This window comes from Lethenteron reissneri, chromosome 30 (genome assembly GCF_015708825.2).
Source record: "Lethenteron reissneri isolate LAM-NWPU_2019-01 chromosome 30, ASM1570882v1, whole genome shotgun sequence".
Taxonomy (NCBI): domain Eukaryota; kingdom Metazoa; phylum Chordata; class Hyperoartia; order Petromyzontiformes; family Petromyzontidae; genus Lethenteron; species Lethenteron reissneri.
This window is the reverse complement of record NC_083808.1, coordinates 2,810,281-2,834,462: the sequence shown is the minus strand read 5'-3', so window position 1 is coordinate 2,834,462 and position 24,182 is coordinate 2,810,281. Positions and strand designations below refer to the sequence as shown.

The following is a 24,182-nucleotide window of genomic DNA, read 5'->3' as shown; positions in this document are numbered from 1 at the left end:
GTTTGGCCGATAAAACCCGAGGGGCGTTGAGATTTTTGACGCGGGGCGTGTGACTCGTCACGCAGATGGCGAGCCTGGGCAGGGCCGTGCTGACTCGGTCGATCGCGGCGGAGGCGCAAGCGAAGGTCGGGGAGCTCTGCCGTCGACGTCTCACGAGGTAACAGCAGCAGTAGCAGCTGTGTTAGCAGCAGTAGCAGCTGTATTAGCAGCAGTAGCAGCTGTGTTAGCAGCAGTAGCAGCTGTATTAGCAGCAGTAACAGCTGTGTTAGCAGCAGTAGCAGCTGTATTAGCAGCAGTAACAGCTGTATTAGCAGCAGTAGCAGCTGTATTAGCAGCAGTAGCAGTTGTATTAGCAGCAGTAGCAGTTGTATTAGCAGCAGTAGCAGCTGTATTAGCAGCAGTAGCAGCTGTATTAGCAGTAGCAGCTGTGTTAGCAGCAGTAACAGCTGTGTTAGCAGCAGTAGCAGCTGTATTAGCAGCAGTAGCAGCTGTATTAGCAGCAGTAGCAGCTGTATTAGCAGCAGTAGCAGCTGTATTAGCAGCAGTAGCAGCTGTATTAGCAGCAGTAGCAGTTGTATTAGCAGCAGTAGCAGCTGTATTAGCAGTAGCAGCTGTGTTAGCAGCAGTAACAGCTGTGTTAGCAGCAGTAACAGCTGTGTCAGCAGCAGTAACAGCTGTATCAACAGCAGTAGCAGCAGTAACAGCTGTATTAGCAGCAGTAACAGCTGTATTAGCAGCAGTAGCAGCTGTATTAGCAGCAGTAGAAGCTGTATTAGCAGCAGTAGCAGCTGTATCAGCAGCAGTAACAGCTGTATTAGCAGCAGTAACAGCTGTATTAGCAGCAGTAGCAGCTGCATCAGCAGTAACAGCTGTATCAGCAGCAGTAACAGCTGTATCAGCAGCAGTAGCAGCTGTATTAGCAGCAGTAGCAGCTGTATTAGCAGCAGCTGTATTAGCAGCAGTTGTATTAGCAGTAGCTGTATTCGCAGCTGAAGTAGTATCCTCAGTTGTAACAGTAGTAGCAGCATTAGCAGCACCCACAGCAGTAGCAGCCCAGGCCAAGTGCGCTGATCTCACTGATGTTAACCTTTGGCAGGATTCGAAGTCAGGTGACCGGCTTCTTAGTGCAGTGCACTCACCACTCTACCACCACCACCACCTTCCCAAACGATTAATAATCACAGTAACATTGCCTTCCTTTGATATCATGAGCATGGGAACAGCAGTTTTCATCTCGTGTTCACAGCCCTGAGCATAGTGGTGGGAAAATAAATATATCTATATTCCTCTGGCAGGAGCGAGCGTACACGCTTAGAATGATTACCATTGACTTCCCATGAAGTGGGCGCTGATTTATAACAATGCTGGAAGGATGAAAATGGTGGGGGGGGGTAAAGCCCCCAACTGGAATTAGCCCGCCCAGGCTTGCTGATTGCGCTGCAGTGGTAATAACTTTGAGGTGCACTCTGTGTATTGCCAAAGGAGATTACCAATTACGTAAAAGCTGCATGTTTGTGCGACATGTAAAATGGTTATTGGGAACTTTGGACTGAGCGTTATTTTAAAAAAAAAGCAATAAAATCCCCGGCAAGCGCCATCCATTATCATCATCGCCGTCATGCGTTGGGATTTCGTATCGATCCGTTCTTAGCAGCTACCACCTGCAAGGCACACGACTCGAGAGTGGTGACTCTTTGTGCTGCATTAAGAATGGAACGCGTCCGAGAGGACGTCCAACTGCGCCACTGCACAAAGATCCTCCGTGTAGCCTTTAGACTGTTGGGGCAAGCGCTGTTCGCGAATAGCACCGTTGAAGGCCGGCACGGCACACAAGGGAGTAGGTGGCCAGCACCACGCCCGAACTGCCTTTGTATCCACAGTGCTGATGTTGTTACGCACCGCACCGCGTACTCATTTATCCTGAGTCGACGTAGGGGAGCCCCAGGACCGGTTCAGATAATCGTCACTGGTGTTGGTCATGAGCTAAACTTGAACTCGGGTCGTCAGGTTTGTAACACAGTGCACTAACCGCTACAATACTGCTCTCACACACGCGAACACACACAAGACTAAGATCCCCCGTATATCCTTATCGGACTGTAGAGGCAAGTGCTGTTAGCGAGCACCTATGAAGGTTGGAACGGTACACGAGGGGGTGGGTGGCCAGCTCCACGCCCGACCGCTTTTGTCTCCCCAGTGGCAATTTTTACACACCGCACCAGGTACTCATTTTGAGGCTGAGTCGACCTGGAGGAGGCCCAGGACCGGTACAGATAATCGTCACTGGTGTTGGCCATGAGCGGGAATCGAACTCGGGTCGCTGGGTTTGTAGCGCAGGGCGCTAACCGCTGCACTACCGCTCCCCACACACACAGACCCACACACGATTGCTCACGATAGGATATGTTTTTCAATAACTTAAAATAGTTTCTAGCATAGAAATAGCACATGCCACATATATACGGTAGAGCAAAAATAACCAGAAGTAAACACCATCTGTAGACACCAGGCAAACTATGTGCATATTCAAGTCGGTGCCAGCACTTGTACAATGATTAATTTGCATTGTGTTTACGTGGGCCTCATGGTGAAACTTTAACAGCCTTGGGGTTTAGGCACTTCGGTGATGGGGGCCCCAGGGGAAGGTTGCCATACTTCACCACGCCGGTCAGTGCTGGTTGGTGCAGGGAACTACGTTCTGTCTCCCCTCTCGCAAAGTAATAATGATGCAATTTTCTATTCTCAGAATAATTGATGGATAAAAATGATTGTGGCAGAAGGTGCGGAGCCAAACTCGGTGTTGCTCGGAAAGCAGGCGAAAGAGGTCCGGCCTTTAATGTATGTGGTATGTATGCACGTTGAACTTCTTTCGCACCGCACGTAGCCAACCGTGCTAATCGGAGGTGCGGGGGAAGGACACACAGACTGAACACACAAAGCAGTTCCAAAAAAAAAAATAGGTGTCCATTAAAAGTACGTGGAGATGGAACGTGGGGGGGGCAGGGTGGTGCCACAAAGAAACGACGTCCGGCCGTGATGGTTCTGGTGCCCGGTGTAGAGAGGAGGAGGTTGTGAGTCGCCCTGGGGAGAGAGTTCCACTGTGAGCTGTCGTGCAGGCTGATGGGAGGCGAGAGAGATACGGGAGCTGCCACGGGAGAAACAGCACCCAGCTGCGATGGTCCTGGTCCCCGGTGTAGGGACGATGTTGTGAGTCGCATTGGGACGAGTTTGTGAGTCGCATTGGGACGAGTTTGTGGGTAGCATTACTGCTCCGGAGAGTTGCACCCGTGAGCTACAACGAGTCCCTGGTGCGGTGTGTAAACATCACCACTGGCGGCCTGTTGTAGTGCTGGCCACCCAACCCGATCATGTGCCATGCCAGCCTTCATAGGTACTCGCTAACAGTCTGTTGAGGCTCTGGGGGGTGGCCTTTGTCTCTGTACTGCCTGTCTGGGTATTGTATTCTGTATCCTGCTACTGAGCCTTTCACACTTCATGGGACCTCGTGCACCTAGCCTGACACAAGCGCTGCGGTGAAGTCACCACCACTTAGTGGCAAGATGGCAGCTATTGTTGCTGCATACTGTGTGTGTATTCCGTTCATGTAGTGTCAGCTTGTGTATTCTGTGTGTATTTAATAGGTGCTCACGAACAGCACTTGCCCCCAACTCCTTCATCTTTGTTAACATGCACTCTGTGTATGTGTGTGTGTGTGCATGTGTGTGTGCATGTGTGTATGTGTGTCTGTATGTGTGTATGTATGTGTGTGTGTATGTGTGCATGTATGTGTGTGTGCATGTGTGTGTGTATGTATGTGTGCGTGTATGTATGTGTGTATGTATGTGTGCATGTATGTGTGCATGTATGTGTGTGTGCATGTGTGTGTGCATGTATGTGTGCATGTATGTGTGTGTGCATGTGTGTGTGTATGTATGTGTGCGTGTATGTATGTGTGTATGTATGTGTGCATGTATGTGTGCATGTATGTGTGTGTGTATGTGTGTGTGTATGTATGTGTGCATGTATGTGTGCGTGTGTGTGTGTGTGTATGTATGCGTGTATGTGTGCGTGTATGTGTGTGTGTATGTATGTGTGCATGTATGTGTGCATGTATGTGTGCATGTATGTGTGCATGTATGTGTGTGTGCATGTATGTGTGCATGTATGTATGCGTGTATGTGTGCATGTATGTGTGCGTGCATGTATGTGTGCATGTATGTGTGTGTGCATGTATGTGTGCATGTATGTGTGCATGTATGTGTGTGTGCATGTATGTGTGCATGTATGTATGCGTGTATGTGTGCATGTATGTGTGTGTGCATGTATGTGTGCATGTATGTATGCGTGTATGTGTGCGTGTATGTGTGCATGTATGTGTGTGTGCATGTGTGCATGTATGTATGCATGTATGTATGCGTGTATGTGTGCGTGTATGTATGTATGTGTGTGTATGTATGTGTGCATGTATGTATGTATGTGTGTGTGTATGTATGTGTGCATGTATGTATGCATGTATGTATGCGTGTATGTGTGCGTGTATGTGTGTGTGTATGTATGTGTGCATGTATGTGTGTGTATGTATGTATGCGTGTATGTGTGCGTGTATGTATGTGTGCATGTATGTGTGCATGTATGTGTGCGTGTATGTATGTGTGCATGTATGTGTGTGTGTATGTATGTGTGCATGTATGTGTGTGTGTATGTATGTGTGCATGTATGTATGCGTGTATGTGTGCGTGTATGTATGTGTGCATGTATGTGTGTGTGTATGTATGTGTGCATGTATGTATGCGTGTATGTGTGCATGTATGTGTGTGTATGTATGTATGCGTGTATGTGTGCATGTATGTATGCGTGTATGTGTGCGTGTATGTGTGCGTGTATGTGTGTGTGTATGTATGTGTGCATGTATGTGTGTGTGTATGTATGTATGCGTGTATGTGTGCGTGTATGTATGTGTGCATGTATGTGTGTGTGTATGTGTGCGTGTATGTGTGCGTGTATGTGTGTGTGTATGTATGTGTGCATGTATGTGTGTGTGTATGTATGTATGCGTGTATGTGTGCGTGTATGTATGTGTGCATGTATGTGTGCATGTATGTGTGCGTGTATGTATGTGTGCATGTATGTGTGTGTGTATGTATGTGTGCATGTATGTGTGTGTGTATGTATGTGTGCATGTATGTATGCGTGTATGTGTGCGTGTATGTATGTGTGCATGTATGTGTGTGTGTATGTATGTGTGCATGTATGTATGCGTGTATGTGTGCATGTATGTGTGTGTGTATGTATGTATGCGTGTATGTGTGCATGTATGTATGCGTGTATGTGTGCGTGTATGTGTGCGTGTATGTGTGTGTGTATGTATGTGTGCATGTATGTGTGTGTGTATGTATGTATGCGTGTATGTGTGCGTGTATGTATGTGTGCATGTATGTGTGCGTGTATGTGTGCGTATGTGTGCATGTATGTGTGTGTGTATGTATGTGTGCATGTATGTGTGTGTGTATGTATGTGTGCATGTATGTATGCGTGTATGTGTGCGTGTATGTATGTGTGCATGTATGTGTGTGTGTATGTATGTGTGCATGTATGTATGCGTGTATGTGTGCATGTATGTGTGTGTGTATGTATGTGTGCATGTATGTATGCGTGTATGTGTGCGTGTATGTATGTGTGCATGTATGTATGCATGTATGTATGCGTGTATGTATGTGTGCATGTATGTGTGCATGTATGTATGTGTGCATGTATGTATGTGTGCATGTATGTGTGCATGTACGTGTTTTTTGTATGATTGTCTGTGCACGTCTGTTGAGGAACGGGAGTGCAACGGTTAGCGCACTGCGCTGTGAACCCGGCGACCCGAGTTCGATTCCCATTGACAGCCAACACCAGTGACGATTATCTGAACTGATCCTGGTCCTTGGCCTCTCCTAGATCGACTCAACCTCAAATTAGTACTTGGTGCGGTGTGTAAAATCATCGCCGTTGGGGAGACAAAGGCGGCCGGGCGTGGCGCTGGCCACCCACTCCTTCTTGAGCCGTGCCGGCCTTCATAGGTGCTCGCGAACAGTACTTGCCTGCGTGCATGCAATTGAGCGTCTACACATCCTCCGCGTGCGTTGCGAGTCGATGTGTGCGTGTCCGCGTAGCGAGCAATTATTAAGTCCCGAGATACTGGTACTCGCTATCAACACTTTCACCAACAGCCCGCTATCGGCTCTACGGTGAACTTCCGGTTTTGCACAATGTCCAACGTTTCGCCCCGTGCACCCGCGCGAGCTTCTCAGGGCACCGGATTCCGAATGTGTCCGTTGTCTGTTTTGTGTTTGTGTGTGCCCGTCTGTGCGCCCCAGCATGCCTGTGCAGTACGTGCTCGGCCAGTGGGACTTCATGGATCTCACCCTCAAGATGAGGCCGCCAGTCCTCATCCCAAGGCCGGAGACAGAGGTGAGTCCGGCCGCACCCAGCGAGCTCGCGAACGACAGTGTTTGTTTTATTTTACCAGGTGATGCCCACTGAGCTATATCAACTTTTTTCCAGACAAAGTGGAAATGTCCGTGTGTATGTTGAACTTCTTGGCTAACCGTGCTCATTGGAGGTGCGAAACGCTCCTCCTTCCGACATTAAAACGCCACTGGAGCAATGCACGTTTAAATCTAGATAGAAAACTCATTTATTTTAGAACTGCTCTCTACGTATGTGCTATCTAGAAGGGCCATTGCCTGAAACGTCTTCACCTGTCATATATATTTCCTTTTAAAGCCACACTGTTATTGTTGACGAACGTGTTTTTTGTGTTTGTTATTTGTGCTTGTTCACCACCTGATACTGTGTGTATTTCAAAGGGAGATAAAAAATTCACGTGATGTTTCTTTGTTTCCGAAGTCCTGCCACTTCCTCGTAGTCTATGAGCTAAACACACCCACAGCAGCTGTACTCGAAGCTTTGAAGTGCATCTTCACTTGGGATGTTGGTTAATTTGTCTTCACTATTTTGATGTGTGCGTGAATACTTAACTCGCCAACAAATATCATATCAGTCTCAGTGTGTTTTAGGGTTTGTGTCTGTTTTTAAAAGCGGGTGGGGGTGTGTGCCACAAATAGAACAAATGAGATGTTTGTTTCGTGCAGATGAAGTTTGGTCCTGTGGTAGCCGGACTTTGTTTGCTGTGTAATTACCATGTGAATTAGCTCCTGATCACCTGGTGAGGGGGGTGGGGGTGCTTGTGGGTGGTGGGGAGAGGGCTAAGACAATGGGCAAAGAATGGGGGGGGGAGGGCATCTTTAGCGAGTCACGCGCCCGGCTGCCGGCTCGGGATATAAGTAGGCCCACCACGTACAGCACTCGACCCACCTCTCAGGCGCAATGGGGCCAGCGTTTCAGGCAGTCAGACTCTGAGAAACCGGCGCGCCAGCTGTGCACGTTTTCGTGTTTAGTTGGCTTGTACGCACGCACGCACGGACGCACGCACGTGTGTACATTCGACTCTTTGGTCATTGCAGCTTGACAGAAACAACGAAATTGGAAAGGATAAAAAAAACGAAATCCACACGGACGCGCACGCAGTACCCGCACACACCCCGTCGATGTTTTTTAAAAGTATAGAGTGACAATGGCCTCCAGCCTGGCTCGGGGAGCTCCCAACGCTGCCCCCCACGGTGCTGGCGCCCGCGGCGGAGAGAGCGACGGCGGCTGTGGCGAGGACTGCGAGATCTGCTGCGTCGCGTACGACGCGGCGCTCAACCCGCGGCGCTACCTGCTGTGCGGCCACGCGCTCTGCGGCGAGTGCCTGGGCCGGATCGGCTCGCTCGCCGCCTCCTCCTCGGCCGCCGTCAGCTGCCCCTTCTGCCGCTGGGCGCCGGCGCTCGTTAGCACCGGAGACAACGCGGCAGCGGCGGTCGTGCCCTCGCTGGCCTCGCTCGTCCGCCCCTTCAGCGTCGCCATCGTGGCGCTGCCCAGCTGGGACGCCGCGCCGCGCTCGTCCCCTTCTCCTCGGCCGGGCCCCGCGCCGCCACGCCACGGAGACGCGTTTCCCGTCGCCGTCACGGCGCCCTGGCCCTCGCTGGGCGGAATCGGCGCCGACGGAATCGGTGGAGCGGCCGGTGAGCGAGACGTAGCGTCGGCGGTGCCCGTCGAAGCCTGTGCGTGCGAGACGACGTTCACCGTCGACGCCGACGACGCCGCTGAATACCCGCAAGAGGACGGCGCCAGCAGGCGCCGCTCGCTCCGGACCTTCTCCACGCTGCACCTGCTCTTCGCCCTCTCCATCCTGGTCATGTGCCTCCTGGGCTTCGTCATGGTCGTCCTGCAGCGGCACGTCAGCATCGGCGTCTTCCTCATCATCATGTCGCTGCTCGTGCTCGTCTTCTTCGCCTACGTGTGCCTCAGCAGCGACATTCTCAGGGCCGCGTTTTGCACCGGCAAAGTGAACGAGGCAGCGCGGGAGCGGCGGGAGCCCGCGGCGCCGTGACAGGGGACATCGCGTCGCCGATTGCCGGTGGTGTTTTTTTGGGGAACTGGGGAACGGTAAAATGCCCACTCGCATCATTTTTAGTCGTTTGTTTTCCGGTGGAGATTCGGTTGTTTCTTTTATGGACTTTTAAATGCAACGAAGCATCCTTAGGCTGGGTACCGAGTGTCTGCAGAGTCGGCGTCCGTCAACGGTTTGTTTCGCTCAACTGGCGAGGTCGGTGCTTACGCCACGTTTTTGTGGAACTTGACGATGCCCGCTTGCGCCAGTTGTATTTTTGCTGCGGTGGAGGTTCGGCCGGGAGTGTATGGACAGTAATCGTCCTTAGACCGGAAACTAAGATTGTGCCGAGACAGCGTCTGGTAAAGATGTTGCCGCTGACATTCTTTGCTTCGTCGGTTGATTCTGGCGCGAGCCAGCAACTCGGGGTATTGTTGGTCGCCGATGTAATTGCGTTGGCCGCATGTTACCGGCTAAATGTTTACAAAACCTTGTTGCCTTTTTGTCCCGACGTTGTTTGTTGTAAACTGATCATTTATTGTCATTGTGTAGTTAGATTGAAATAAAACCACAAACACTGAGCTCTTGTTTAAAACGCAGGAGCTGTGTGTGTTTACGAGCGATGCGTGTGGACGGTTTTGAATTCGCCAAGACTGGCAGCGTTTTCATTTTGTGTGTACTCGAAATACATTTTCACCGTACATGGTATATATCTGTTCAATAATTCATGGAGAGTTCTGCGCATTGTTTTATTAAGATACCTCTATTTTTATTTTAAAGGAGGCCCGATGGCTCAGAGGGCAGAGTGGCACCACTCAGATCCTGGCTTTGAACCCCAGGCATGTTAGTAAGGTTCCAACCTCTTCACTAATGATTCTATTGAAAACAATAATTTAAAAACAAATGTCACACGTTATTGTGGGCACATTCCAGCTCTGAGAACTAAACATTGGTTTACGAGCCACGTGTCTGTAGTGGTCAGTTAAATTGATCTCGGGTTTAAAGTAAATAGCAAAATTCGTGGCACTTACGTTCCCAGATCTCTGATTATCTGCACAAGTAGTGTTTATTCAAGTCATGGTTATTTGGTAAAATGTGCAGGGTGTGTAAAAAATATGGATATATTGACTTCGCTACAAAAATATGCACCTGCTCACAAGAATCATACAAATGGATATTTATGGCCGTTATATTATATTGATTAAGGACGCAGTCACTTTGTCACAAGTTGCAATAATCCGCCCGTGATGTATATTGCAATGACGAAACGTGGGGGTGAAAGGTGAGGTGGGGTGGGGGGAGGATAGACTACAAATATCCCATTTTTATTTTACATAACGGTATTTATTTTTTGCACAGAAAGCAGAGACACGGCTCCGTTAATCAGAAATGCTGATGTGATGGACACGCGCGAGTGTGTGCGTGAGTGTGTGCGTGCGTGACGCACCACCTAGGGAAGCGGAGGTGTAGCGGTTAGCGCGCTGCGCCACCAACCTGGAAACCCGAGTTCGATTCCCGCTCACGGAGAAACACCAGTCGTACAGTTATCTGAACCGGTCCTGGGCCTCCCCTAGGTAGACTCAGCCTAAAGTCTGCGTTGTTTATACAGAGACGGTTGGAACCGGGTGGCGCTGGCTGTACCACCCTGAACCGTGCGCATTGTGCCAGCCTTAATCGGTTCTCGCCAACAGATATTGTGGCCTAATCGGGGAATCTGTGTGCGCGCGCCCACGTGTGCTGTGAACCCCTGTGACCTGATTTAGTTTCATTCACGGCTAGCGTCGTGGCAAGCTGTTTCAGAAATCGTCCTGGGTCGCTCCTACAGGGTTTCTCGTCCTTAATTGAGTAGCTGCCGTGATGCGTAAACATCACCACTGGGGAGACAAAGGTGGTCAGCCACGATACTGGACCCACACCACCCCCTCGTGTGCTGCTGTACCCACCTTAATAGGCGCTTGCTAACAGCACTTGCCCTGCCAGCCTTTGTAAGCTGTTTTGGGTCAGTCATTGCGTGGTTTCTAAGCGCGCTTCCTCTCTTGGCGGTCGGTTGAGTGTGAATAAAAAACGCAACACGTTCGTCATTTTGTGGAGGCGACGTTTCAGGCAACGGGCCTTTTAATAGCGCACGAGTTTTATGTTTTAGTTTGGCTACGTTTTCTCTCTCCGCTCTAAAGAAGAGCCGTGGTCCGAAACGTCGCCTATTATATATAAATAAGCAATTCTCTCTTGAGGGCATCATTATGGACGGGGCCCGCTAATCACCAGCGCACTCGTTGCCGGCGCAGGGATCGCGAGATGCTTTCGGTTTTAAATGGGACAAGTCGAAGTCGGGAGGGAGTCGATACCGGCTGACAGCCCCTGGGCTGTTTTGTCGCAGGAAGAGTGGAGGGCTCACCAGGATTCCACAATCAACACTCGACTTGTCTGGATTCGCTGGCTACCGTCAGTCAATGCACAAACAATTATTCGGTGCCAGCTGGAGTCAGGCCAGTCGTAGCATAACCATAAATACAGTATAGCATTATATAAGGGCCTACGCTCTTTGTGTACGCGGAATTTGTCTCGAATACGTGGAATCGAGAGCCGGGTTTTTTTTCTTTTCGCGTCCGCTGCGGCGGCCACGCGAAATAAAATTTTAAAAGCAACAACAGCAACAAAAGAAAGAGCACCTCGAAGGCGACAGACATAACAGGTTACCGTGGTACCATGTGTGGCGGAGGGTGGGTTTACTGTAGAGAGTTCTAGAAACCGCACTTAAATTAAATAAGTGTTTGTGTATGGCGAAGGGTGCGGTAAACAGCGAATACAGCAAAAGATTTATGACCACAAGTGCTGTGATGATCACTAGATTAATAGTTTCCACGTATATATTGACGGGTAGGTGAATAAGCAAATATATAGCTGTTCAGAAATACTGCACTGGGTTACAGCATATAATTAAATAAAACACCGTGCATTATTCGTACGCAGTACAATACAAATTAATAATAATTTACGATCCTTTATCAACACATATCTGGACAAGTACCTTCCCATGCCGTGCCAGTCATGGGCATTGCTGAACCATACTTCCCCACTCTGGTTCCTTGATGCGGTTTGGGGCACCATCCAGGGACTGGCTCAGAATCAGTCGCCACTGAGAATTAGCTGCAGCTGGGACTCGAACCCAGGTCACCGGGTTCATGGTGCAGTGTGCTAATTTACGGTATGAAAACTCCACCCCAATGTAATTGATACGTATGTATGTTGAACTTCTTTCGCGCCGTACGTAGCCAACCCGCGTTAATCGGAGGTGCGAACACACACGAATGTGTGTTTTGAGCGTGCGTTAAGCAGCGTGGTTTTCTATTCTACTCTTTCGCACGATGGCCAGATGTTCAGGAGTTAAACGCCCAACGTCGAGGTCCGCTTCTGGCCACGACGAGAGGGCATCAGGAGTTCTAGAATTCGCGTCATTTTGTCTTGGACCACAGCGGTTTACTGCGTGTCCCGTTGTTTGGCTTGTGTGGCATACAGTCGCACGTTCCCGTGGCCTGTGGCGTTAATGTTGCGTTCATGAAGGAGATGCGCGCATCGGCCTGTTTACGATGTTCCGATGCGGTTGGTGGTTTGTGCCAGCGTATTCGAGGAAGAGGGCACGGGTGAGGGGGGGGAGGAGTGGAGGGGGGGAGGCGATGGTGTTTGGGTCTCGAGCGATGTGTTCATTGTGTCTGCGTGGAAGACTGCGGTCCCCACTGGCTACGCGTTTTCGTGCCACCTTAAACCACCAAACCTAATGCCGTTGTCGGGGCCGAATGGGCGCCTGTTAATTCTAATCCACCCCTCTGCGGTCCGCGCACAGGAGTGTAAATTAAGCAGCGTGGCGAATAGCAATGCGGTAATTATCGCACGCTCAAAAAAAAATATAACGCGGCTTTATAAAGCGTCGGAAAAGCAACCGCTACTCGAACGCGGTGCGGGGAGGGAGGGGAGGGAGCGGGGAGTGTGAAGAGAAAGGTTGTGTTGCTCCCGTAGACCGCTGAAGAGCAGGGGAAATCGAGGCAAGATGATTATCCTGTAGACACTCAACAGAGAGAGGCATTTCCAAGACAGAAGAGGAGAGGAACATTCTTGAACCAGGGCTTGAGTGTCTCGGTGGTTCATCTGACAATATTACGGAATTTACTAAACTAACACTAACCCTGTTTCTCTTGCCATGGCCAGTAGATCTCAACATTGGCATTTAGCTCCTTGAAACAAATTGGTGTGCGTCATATAACATAGTGGAATGCTATTTCCAAACAGAGGGCAAATTTCCTAATTACCAGAAACAGTGGACTGATGTTTCAGGCAATGGCCCTTCTTAAGGGCAGAGTATGTAGATATGTATGTTGAACTTCTTTCGCACCGTACGTAGCCCACCGTGCTAATCGGAGGTGCGGGGGATATGCGTACTGATGCCTTGATTAAGTTGAGTTCATAGGCTCGCAATTCCGGCATCAAATTGCACGTGTAATAGTTGATGTTTTCCCAAAAAATTGTTCCCATTTTTTATTGCAGTGCGGTGTTTGTATATAATGAGTAATCTAGCCCCTTGCAGCCACTAGAGCCCGCTATCAATCAAAGAGCCACCTTGAAATGTTAACGGGTAGGGGGCTGCGGTGGAGGGAATTGAATGTTCCTCCTCTAACAGAGAGAGGTGGCAATCTGTGTGTTGTTTAATCGCCCTAATTTCTCTCTAGAAAAGAGCCCAAATAAGCCCCCATTATCTTTCTTTTTTTTCCACAAAGCCAAGTGTAATCAACAATCAACAAAGGCACCTTGAGTAATTAGAGAGTGGGAGGCGGTCTGCATTGAGCTCTCCTTCAAAGAGACTTCTGTTTGTTTTTTTTGCCGGACACAAATTGATTCAGGTGTGCCTTGAATTATCTGCTGGAGCCGAAGGAGATAATTTGAGATGTGTAGCCGACCCAATTATTGCGAATTTCTTTTACAAACTATCCAAGGAAGGAAGGAAAGACAGCGGTGGCCGGCTGTGTGGTTGTCTCTTTAGACATTTAACGGAGCAACGATTCCATCTGCAGCTTTGCCCATCTCTACGCCCCACCCTCACTTGCCCGCGCCACGTTCTTGCATCCCCTCTTTTTGCCGAAATTAAATTCCGTTTAAATGCAACCGTTTGATATCTTTTTAGATTCGAAGCTTTCGTGACTGCAAGGATTCATACTCGTCGGTTTTTCGTTAAAGTCACGTAGTTAAAAAAATAATAAATAATATTAATAATAATAGAAATAAAATAATTAAAAATCAAGACGTTTCGGAGGCAACACAAGTCTCCGTCATCAGGTGGGACCGTCACAGCTAGATTTGCTGTCTCACTTGAAACGTCGTGATTTATTATTTTAATTCTATTATTAGTTTTATTATTCTTATTATTTCTTTTTTACCTACGTGACTTTACCGAATAACCTAAGAGTATGTTTGATTTCGATTTAAAGCTTTCGTGACTGCAGGGATTCATCTTCTTGGTTCTTTCGGTAAAGTCGCGTAGAAGGGAAATAATAAAATAATATTTTATTATGTTTTATTTTTTTAATTTTATTATTTCCCTTCTAAGTGACTTTACCGAAAGAACCAAGAAGAGTATGTTTGATATCTGTTAATATTTAAATGTTATGCCGTGCAGCCCGTCTAGCATATGCTGTTGCCTTTTGTTCCACGCTGCCGGGTGAGTCAGGATTTGCAGAGCAACATTCTCTTCTCCGGGCAGAGCACCCGTCCTGTCTAGCTTGGCCGCATAGTCATTTCAAGAAGCGAATGTTAAGTGCCCTCGTAATCCTTGGATATGAAATGTGATTCACCGACCCTGGCGACCGTGCACCTATTTGTTGTTTTGACGGTTATTTGTCTCTTGGAGGCAGTAAAAAAAACGCTGAATGTTTTGACCTGGAATGATCTATGGTGAAACAATTATAATTTATGAGAGAATTTTAAAAAACCACTCTTAACAAATTCAAAGTTGTTCCAATGGATTGATACATCCTTACTACAGTGGCAAGCGGAAGGAACATATTTCAGGAAAGAGAGTTCCGTGTGTGGTTTATTCACAAATTCCGCTGAAATCTCACCAAGGCTGCTGCAGTGAATGAAGGATGGGTCAGGATGAGAGCCAAGATGGAACATATGGTCTTGAAATTAGGAGATGCTTTATTGCCCACGTTTACACATTACGACAAGCCTTTGCACATCCTTTCTCTTTAACTAAATCTGGTAGCCATAAAACATTTTCCTAATTTATGTCCCTCATTGCTCAGACACACTACGTTATAAATATCACGTGTCTCCTGCTAAGTACGGCGTTTTTAGACACGCCGTCGCATTTAGAAACATTTTGGAATTGAAATCGTACGTGTGCATTCTGTGTGTGTGTGTGCTACGAAACCCCACCTCAAAGCCGAGTTTAATTCCTGGCCGTGGCTAACATCGGTGGAGAGTATTAACGTCAGACAAAGGCAGCCGCCAGACATGATGCTCGCCACGCCAACCCCCTCTTGTACCTCACCGCCCTTCATGACAAAACATTAGCCAAAACGTCGCCTTTGTATGCGCACGTGTTCTCTCACGGGCCAGGATGTAACATGCACACGCAAATTAATTTCCTAAATGGGTTTTGTTTTTGTGCGCGTGTGTTACCTGTGCAAATGTGCAACCGCCAACACAGTATCGCCAAAATGATCAGCATTAATAGGTACTCGCGAACAGCACTTAGCCCAACAGTCTATAAGGCTGAGCGGGGCACATTTGTGCTTGGCGTGTGTATGTTACAGAGAAGTGGCCGTGGCTCAATTCTAAGGGGGCGCAGAGTTTTTTAATCGAAGAATGCCACGTTAAAACTCAAACATTTAACTCTACAACTACTGTATATATTTAATGTAAGTATATGTACTAAACGTTTTATGTTGCACTTAACCAGATCGGAATATGAATATTTATTTATACCGGAGGAATCCAATAAGCTATGAAGCTCAGATGTCCAGTAGGATGACACAGAGTACCCATCACTACTTTTTTTTATTTTGACATGTTCAAACTGACGTCCACTAACAAGAATGCATGCGTGAATTATATTTGAAACGAATCTAAGACTTTTTCTTTAAGATTACACCTGTGTAATCTTTGAACATTAATCAATTCATGTTATGTCTCAATTAATTCAGGGTTCTTGGTTTAGTTTTGTAAATGACGGATTTGAGGTTACCCCACAGGAAGAAGAAAAATAGATAATAATGACAATAGATAAAATAGTAACGAAAAGAATAAACAATGAAAATATCTTAATTTCAGTATTCAAATAAATTAAATAACCCTATGTGTCCTAACTTTTAGGCCACCCTGTATATATATGTGTATCAAAAACAATATAAAAGAAGATTATTTACTAAATATGTAACTGCTGGCTGAGTCACTCTTTGCAGAATATATCACCAGCCTTGAAAAGACAATACACATTGGAACTACATTGCTTTGTCTTTTTTGCAGTCTGTGTCTTGCCTACCTGCTTACGTGACGACAATTAGCAATTGAACAGCCCTGGGTCGTATAAGAATGCCTCTTTCAGCTACTTCAGCAACAAAACGCATTGAACAAATGACATGGCTGGGCTGAAAGATGTAATGCTTTGCTCAAACACCCGCTCTTACAGCTGGCCTCTCCATTATTTGTGGGCTGCTGCTCAGACTCAACAAAACAAAGAAGCAGACATCACCAGCACTTACTTTAGGTTAATTGCATTGTTTCAGAGTTAATTACTGACGCCGAACGGCTGCGTGGATTGGACCAACCCACACCGGACTCTTGTTTTAAAACTCAGCCTGCTAGAGGAAGGGAGGTCATTTCCAGAGCTCCACATCATCATCATCATCGCTACGAGCGCGCACGACGGAGGCAAAAGGAAACAAGAGCCCGCGTCCAACACCCTGGCAATGAACACCGCGGGTGAACAGAATCCCTCGGAGACCTTCGCAGCTGTCCGCGTGGAGCCGCCCGCCGGCGTGGGAACGGGCCGCGCTTCGGGGGTGGTGGCATCCGGCGGGACGGCAGGAACGCGACTCCCCCCGCCTTCCCACGGCGGCGAGGACTGCGAGATCTGCTGCGTCGCGTACGACGCGGCGCTCAACCCGCGGCGCTACCTGCTGTGCGGCCACGCGCTCTGCGGCGAGTGCCTGCGCCGGATCGGCTCGCTCGCCGCCTCCTCCTCGGCCGCCGTCAGCTGCCCCTTCTGCCGCCGGGCGCCGGCCGTGGCGTGCCGCGCGCCGGACGCCGCCGCCCGTCCGCCCGCGCCGCCGTCGGCGCCCCGGATCGCCGATTTTCTCCGCCGATCGGCGAGCACGCCCGCGCACGTCTCGCTCGGCGGGTGGCTCGGGTTCCCGCGGGCGGACCTCGGCCTCCCCGGAAGCTACGGCGATGCGACGGAGCCGCCTCTCCTCACGACGCCGAGCGTCCCCGGCGGCGACGCGACAATGGACGTGTCGCCGCGGTGCCCGAGGGCGACGTTGTTTGCGTGCGTGCTGGCGGTGGTGGGTGCGCTCCTGGCCGCGCTCGTGCTCATCGCGCTACAGTGGAACGTGAACGCGGGCTTATTCCTGTTGGTGCTGGCGATCTTCATGGTCATCTGCATGTGCAACCTCGTGTACCACCTCTGCATGCCGCCGCCGCAAAATTTTGTGCCCCTCTTCATTCTCTGATCAGGGGCGGATGAGAGCGATGAAACACGATAACAGAGAGCCAGCGTGAAGCAACTGACGTTTCCAAGACTTGTTTTCCGTATCTCATTATGTTACGTAACCTTTTGTTAGTTAATTAATAGTTTAGTGGATTTCACTTATCCGCTATTGTACACGTGTCTGTGTGTTGAACTTCTTTCGCACCGGAGGTAGCCGACCGTGCTATTGACGGGCTCGGAGCAAGTAAGAGGGCTTGGGCTGGACACGTCGCTGTGCGAGCCCTCGCCGCCGGGGGATCGGAAAGACGAGAGTGGCAGTCGGGTGTGGGAACGGGCCCCAAGAGGACCTGCGTCGCGGCGCTTGGATCGTCGTATCGCAGGGCCATGCGAGATGGCGAAGGCTTGGGGGGAGGCCTTTGTCCATCAACCGATTGATCATGGCTGATGATGATGGTGGAGAAGTAATACATTTCGTGGTTAATTGACGTTGTGAAAATATGGAGTGGTCCTTCCCCAGACGGTGCGTTGAGGCTCCCCGAGCAGTCTCGGCTGCCTACCCCAGCGGCTATTGCGTCACTCCCGTGTGGCGATGCCGGGTCCTGGATTCGAACCCCCCCCCCACGCTCCACACTGGCTCGTAACTCGGAGCCCCGCGAACGGCCGTGCAAGACGGGCGAGCCAAGATCGACTCGATGCTTAAGAAAATAAAGGGAATGGCGAGGATACGGAGAAAAGTAAATTGCCTACAAGTGTTTGGCTTTTGGCCCTGGCCGCGTGATGGAATGCGTGGGGAATTGTACAGTTATTTTAATGCTGGTAGCGCCGTGAATTATAAATGGGTTTTGTGCGTTTGTCGTAAATTTGACTTTGATGCCCAGCGCGCAAATAAAAGTGATGAACAGTTTTGAATTGTGCGTGTTGTGTGTTCGTGTTTGTGCTCATGTACATCTGTGGAAGTGGCGCAGGTTCTTACCACCTGCGATTCATTCTGGTTCTCCAGCGGAGCGAGTTGACTGCTCGGCCATCAAGAGCCGCACAGAAACACAACATTCGATCTTTTGGGTTCCGCACTTGACTTGGCTCAATTCCAGTTTTTTGGCTGTGAATAAAAAATAAAATTTTGACTCACGTGATGAGCATTTATCCCTGTAGCCAGGGTGGGTGACGAAAGAGCTGTGGCCCTACAGTGCATAGGAGGTCACCTTAAAGATATTTCAGAAGCTGCTCTGTGATATCCCCTCTCGTGAGCTGCTACGTAGCGCAGGGTGTGTGAATCCAAAATGCATTTTTTTGTCTCTCAATGCAGATACAATTGGGGGGAAATTACATTTTAAATAAATAACCCTTGCAGTTTTCCACACACAGAGATCATTGACTACGATAACACCGCTGAGATCCTGGGTTTTAATTGGGGTTGTTAAAACCGTTATCTTTCATTACACGTAACCACATTTAAAAAATCGTTAAAAACACAGTTATCGGTTTGCCTCATATGCAATGACATACGACAATAAACACGCACGTACAGCCCTGTGTGCCTTTGGATCTGTTGTCTCATGTGTGGCGTACCGGTTAGGACATTGGACTTGCAATCCAGAGGTCACGGTACTTCAATCTCCCGGCGTGGCAGTTGAAACAATGGGCCGAGTTTTTCTTAAATTTCTTTGCCTCTGGTCCACCCAACAGTAGTGATGGGTACTCTGCAGTGAGTCGATTGGCAGGTATCGTGCTGTGGGGTAGAGTGTGGGTACACCCACCCACCTCTTCTAATGCGTCTGGTCAGCGTGTGAAAAATAAATAGATGAAATACCGTCTGGAGCTTTTGCTGGTGAAGGCCCCTCCTGCCAGCCAGCAGGCAATTGCAGGGCTTGACCTTTTTCAAAATAAATGTTTTACCAGGTAAGGCCCCCACTGAGCTGTCTAGCTCTTCTTCAGAAGCTACCTGATCACAAATGATAGCTCAAAGAAGTAGTGACTCATCACGTGGACATTTATAGCAGCCAAATACTCTTAAACGCATTTGATTCTAATGTGGAGGGAAAAACCGGAGGACCTGGAGAAAAATCCACGCAAACTCCAAATATACAGCAGGCGTCGGGGTCGGGGTCAGGATCGAACCCACGACCTCCTGTATACCAGGCGAGGTAGTTAACATCTTCTAGCTACCGTGGCGCCCCCTTCATTATCCCTCACTGCACCCTGAACAGGAGCTGGTGAGTGCCGTGCTGGGCTCATCGCTGGTGGCTGCCGGAGACCAGGGAGGGCCCAGCCGGGTCCTGGACATCGGCTGCGGGAGTGGAGCCATCTCCCTCGCGATCCTGAGCGCCTCTCCCTTGGTACCTGTAGCCAGCACTACGGGGCGGGTGGGGGGTACGGAGGATCACAAAGACGAGGGGCTTTCTGAGAAGGGAATTTTGAAATTAAATAAACTATTCCAGGGGGCCAGGTGGTTCAGGAGTTTTAGAGCACTGAGCCAGCATCACCGCTGATAAGTTCCTGGTTTCGAATTCCTCCTGTGGAGAGTTGATGATCTCAGCCTGCGAACGAATAACTGCACCCAAACACATCGCCACCGTCATATAAAATGCTTATTGTCACTTCATTTGGCTACATTCTGGCTGTCATACATTACACATTTATCGGTGAATCGGTCAGTTTATTCATGGTTAGGTCCATGAAGCTAAGAAGCTCTTTGTCAACGGTGACCCGGCCAAATCAGCGGCACGCGTTTTCTCCGGTGGCATGTGAAGGCGTTGCCCCCGGTGGGTGGATAAAAAAAGAGTCACTTGAATGGGCCTCAGAAGTAGTTCTGTGAAGCTTCCTTCCACGGACCGTCGTCCAACACACGGGGCTGATGCACTGCTGCCCGGAAGACTTCCGAGTGGACGCATCGTCGCATGACGCCCGTAGCGCAGTTCGAATTAATATTGGCACCGAATAAAAACTAAACAAAAGTAACGTTAAATCGTTACTCGAATGTCTTAAACTGGCGTGTAAATTCGTACGGTTATAATAGATGAGCCCGATTTAAACGGACACTGAGCAAATTAAAGGCGAAACAATTACATTAATAAATATCATTCTTTCATATTTTCTAATGTTCTTTTTTTACAATGGATTATAATCGCGAACTATAATCATGCACGGTATGAATAACACTAGCTATCTCTGAGAGAAGCCAGCGTTGTTAAAAACATTCATATTTAAGAAGGCTTTCACCTCCTTTTATCTTCAGGATCTTGCTCTCCTTGTACTACAATTATTTTTAGACAATTTAATTGATATGTTTTTATGCTTATTGTTTTTTCATTTGTATGTATATTGTGTACAGCACTGTGCGATCCATGGATAAAGCACGCTATAGAAGTCGAATTTATTATCATTGTTAATGACAAACGTGGTGATTTTATTGTTAATTTGTGCTCGTATATCACTGCCAACTAAAGCCCCTTAATTGTTTTTTTAACCCGAAATAAAACAATGAGTGTGATAGTTCACTTCAGTTGAAGAATATGCGCTCATCACGATATAAATTAAATTAAATAAAAACCCACGAAAAATAATTCGGCACCAATCATTCCATAATGGAATTTCAGCACCAGTAATCGTTCGCAATAATGAGAAGCGAAAAATAATATTCTTTCATTTCCTTGCGATTGAGCTCTTGTACAAATGAAAATACGGCTGATTAATGCATTCTTTTATCAAGGAAGCCGCGGGTAGAAATACAGTCCAAACAATCCGGCGGTGATTAGGAGGTTCAGGTTGGGGTTATCGACGCCCGGCGCAGACTTTGGCGCTAACTCTGCCGTCGAGGTGGCCTCGTTAATCTTCATTTGGGTGGCGTTCAGGGCGTCGCGCGCGGCCCTTAATTTCTCCGCCGAACCTCGGAGATTTCCCTGACCTCGCCTGGTGGTGGAGAGGAGTTAAGCCACCGACCGAGGTGGGAGAGGAGAAGTTTGAAATGAAACGCCTTGTTTTGAAACAAGGTCACGGAGTAATGGAGCGTGTCTTCCAGACGTGCGTTTGTCCTCGGGAGCGTTTCATTATTCAACTAAGCGGTACGCAAGCCGATCTCCACTTGTTCGCCATCATTCTCAACACAGGCCTGGAATCTTCTCCAGGTGGTCTCCACAGCCCGGAGGCACATTTCTTGTGGTATTGTTGCACGTTCTCAAAAGTGTTCAAATTTTTTAGAAGCACCCTGAATATTTATTTAATCCTGACGTCGCGTGCGCGCCAGGCGAGCTGCGTCGCCGTCGACAAGAGTGCGGACGCCGTGGCCCTCGCTCGAGAAAACGCCGAAGAGTTGAGTGAGCCGACTGTGTCTACCAGGCCCCTCACCTCACACCGTCCACCCCCTAGCGTCCATCCCCCCCCACGCCCCCAGCGTCCACCAGGCCGTTTGGCCCGTGGCACTTCCCGCTGGCGGTGCAACGGTGAGCGCGCCGAATTTGCAGTCACGGAGGTCACCGGTTCGATTCCTGTCTCCCGGCTGAGACGGTTGAAGCGACGGGGGAAAGTTTACTTGCGGAACGCGGCATTGTTAGGTTATTTTTTGCGCCTTTGTTTTACATTGTGCGTTTGTGTTTGCGAGGTGCCGAAGTAAGATTGTAAATAGCGATACAAGCTGTAAACAGGGAAATAACGGGGGCGGGGGTTTACATTGGATAGGGCCAGCAGGGCCCCTATTGGGAAATCGTGGACAGACCGGGCGCACCCTCAACCCCTGAAATTAGCACGGCGAACTGAGGAATACCGTGGACGTGCAGCATGTGCTCCCCTGCCAGCTATTTTTGAATTTTATTTTATTTCGTTTGCTCCCTTTGCTCAGCTTGAGTCTCCAAGACAGATGCAGCGTCATGCAGTTGAACATCACGGCCGGTACGACCGCGGTGCGCTTCGCGGGGGTCAAGAGAGCCGCACGCGTTGCCAGCGGTGTCTGTCTGTCGTTTTCTCGTGCTCGCAGGCTCTCCTGGGGCCTTGCGCTGTTTTGCGAGCCCCGATATATTTTTTTAAGGCTCACGTAAATGCACCAAGGGGTCATTGTAAGCATCAGCAGCACCGAAAAAAAATAACCATCCATTTCCCAGAAATTTGTCTTCATTCAATCGTATTATTATTATAAGAATAGTTATGGTATGAATTTCAGTTTGCCTCATCACACTTTTGTGTCACTGTCAAATATATTATTCAGCTGTAAGGCGTTACATGCCTGTTTGAGTGTGCGACAGCACTCACCTGTTGTCGACCAGTTCTGAAAATTCCACATTGCCATGGGCAGGGCCCAGCCTCTTAGCGCAAAGGCCTGTGCTCATTTAATCTACCAAAGAAATTACGGTTCGCTGATTTGACCTCCGATTGGCATTCGAACTTACGACCTTGTGATCGATTGAGCCAAGCGGAGGTAGCTACGCGCGCCTGTTGATCCAGCACTGTGGAGGCGAGGGCTGTTGGATCACGCAAATGTTGCACGGAATGCTCTACAGCAAGTGTGGGCTCCGTGTGTTCCACCTGTATATGAGATGGAGTGTTTCCCTCTCGCACCCGTGGGTTTTCTCTGGGTGCTCCTGTTTGAATTGGCCGCTCAGCTCACGCCGCCGAGGCCTTGGGAGCGCTTGGCCCGTTCGACGTCCTCGTCAGCAACCCCCCCTACGTGTTCACCGGCGACATGGCCGCCCTGCAGCCCGAGATACGCAGGTGACTCTACCGCGCCAAGCGCAGCAACGGGTGCAGCGCCGGGAGGGCTAAAACACGGCGAGTTGGCACAGAAGGGGGCCACGGATGGTGCATTTGCCGGTGATCTCAGTCAGGCGACCCGTGGCACCTGGGTCCGTCCCGTGACCTCTGGTCAACAGCGGGCTTTCGAAACCTCGCGCAGCCTTAAAGTGCACATAGCCGGGCACGAGCGCCGCGGTGACGTCACCGCCACACGGTGGCAAACGGCAGTTGTTGTTGTTGACCGACAAGGTCACCCTGGTTGTCCCCGATCTCGACGAAGCTCGCAAAGCTAAGCGGGTACTTAAGCCTCGTTAGTGCTTGGGAAAGTGAGAATATCCAGTGTCGGCGTTTTCAACATTATTCTCCCCACGGAATCGCCAACTCACACTGGCGATCGTGACCCCCGTGAGCCAGCCGCACGATGTGGGGAGTCGCTTGTCCAGCAGTGGATTGACAAAAGGGGCTGTACGTGGACTTGATACCGCGGCGCACCGGTGGCGAGATGTTATCTGCCTCGACTGGCATACAGGAGGTCGTGGGTTCAATCCCGACCCTGACGCATGTTGTATATTTGGAGTTTGCGTGTTCTCCCCATGGTCGCGTGGATTTTTCTTCCGAGTCCTCCGGTTTTTCCCTCATTTAGAATCGTGCACGTAGAGTGTTTGGCTGCTACAAATGTCCACACGAGAAGCAACTCGGTTGAGCTGTCATTTGTGGCAAAGTCGCTTTTGGAAAAGAGCTACGTAGCTCAGTGGGCCTTACCTGGGAAGATAAAAATGTATTTTAAGTAGTTTAGGAGCGCTCATACACGTCCACAACATATTCTTTCCACGTGCCCTTCTAAACTTCCAAATCTATATTACCCTTCCATTTAAAGCTTTCGTGACTGCAGGGATTCATCTTCTTGGTTCTTTCGGTAAAGTCATGTAGAAGGGAAATAAAATAATAAAATATAAAAATATTTTTATTATTTTATTATTTCCCTTCTACGTGACTTTACCGAAAGAACCAAGAAGACTATATTACCCTGTCCTTTGAGGATTGAGAGTCAAACGGAAACGTGGGGAGGAGTGGCGGGCGGGGGCACGGGTGGGTGGGGGCTGGGGAATATCGTAGAGGATAAAACCGAGGTGGAGGAGAGAGAAACACCGAATTCGGATGTAGAGAACCGTCAGCGGGGAGAAGGGAAAAATGTTTAAAGGCGCCGGACTTCACCAGCACCGCGGAATCGCCGTGACATTTGCCAGAGCACGTTTCGTCCGATTCAATTCCGCGCTGCGCACT

The 24,182-nt window shown here is 49.2% G+C and overlaps 1 protein-coding gene across 5 annotated transcripts in view; it reads left to right on the top strand.

The window, feature by feature from the left end:
- Window positions 1-24,182, top strand: part of HEMK1 (HemK methyltransferase family member 1) — a 43,699-nt gene that overhangs the window by 6,504 nt on the left and 13,013 nt on the right. For 3 of the 5 annotated variants that reach the window (XM_061562806.1, XM_061562805.1, XM_061562809.1), the window contains exons 3-8: window positions 66-157; window positions 6,360-6,453; window positions 19,385-19,513; window positions 21,421-21,485; window positions 22,012-22,061; window positions 22,769-22,877. In XM_061562806.1, the coding sequence (XP_061418790.1) occupies window positions 66-157; window positions 6,360-6,453; window positions 19,385-19,513; window positions 21,421-21,485; window positions 22,012-22,061; window positions 22,769-22,877 (539 nt within the window). Of the gene's footprint in view, window positions 1-65; window positions 158-2,752; window positions 2,846-6,359; window positions 6,454-19,384; window positions 19,514-21,420; window positions 22,062-22,768; window positions 22,878-24,182 lie in introns of those variants that run through there. The other 2 variants (XM_061562810.1, XM_061562807.1) reach the window with 2 other exon arrangements.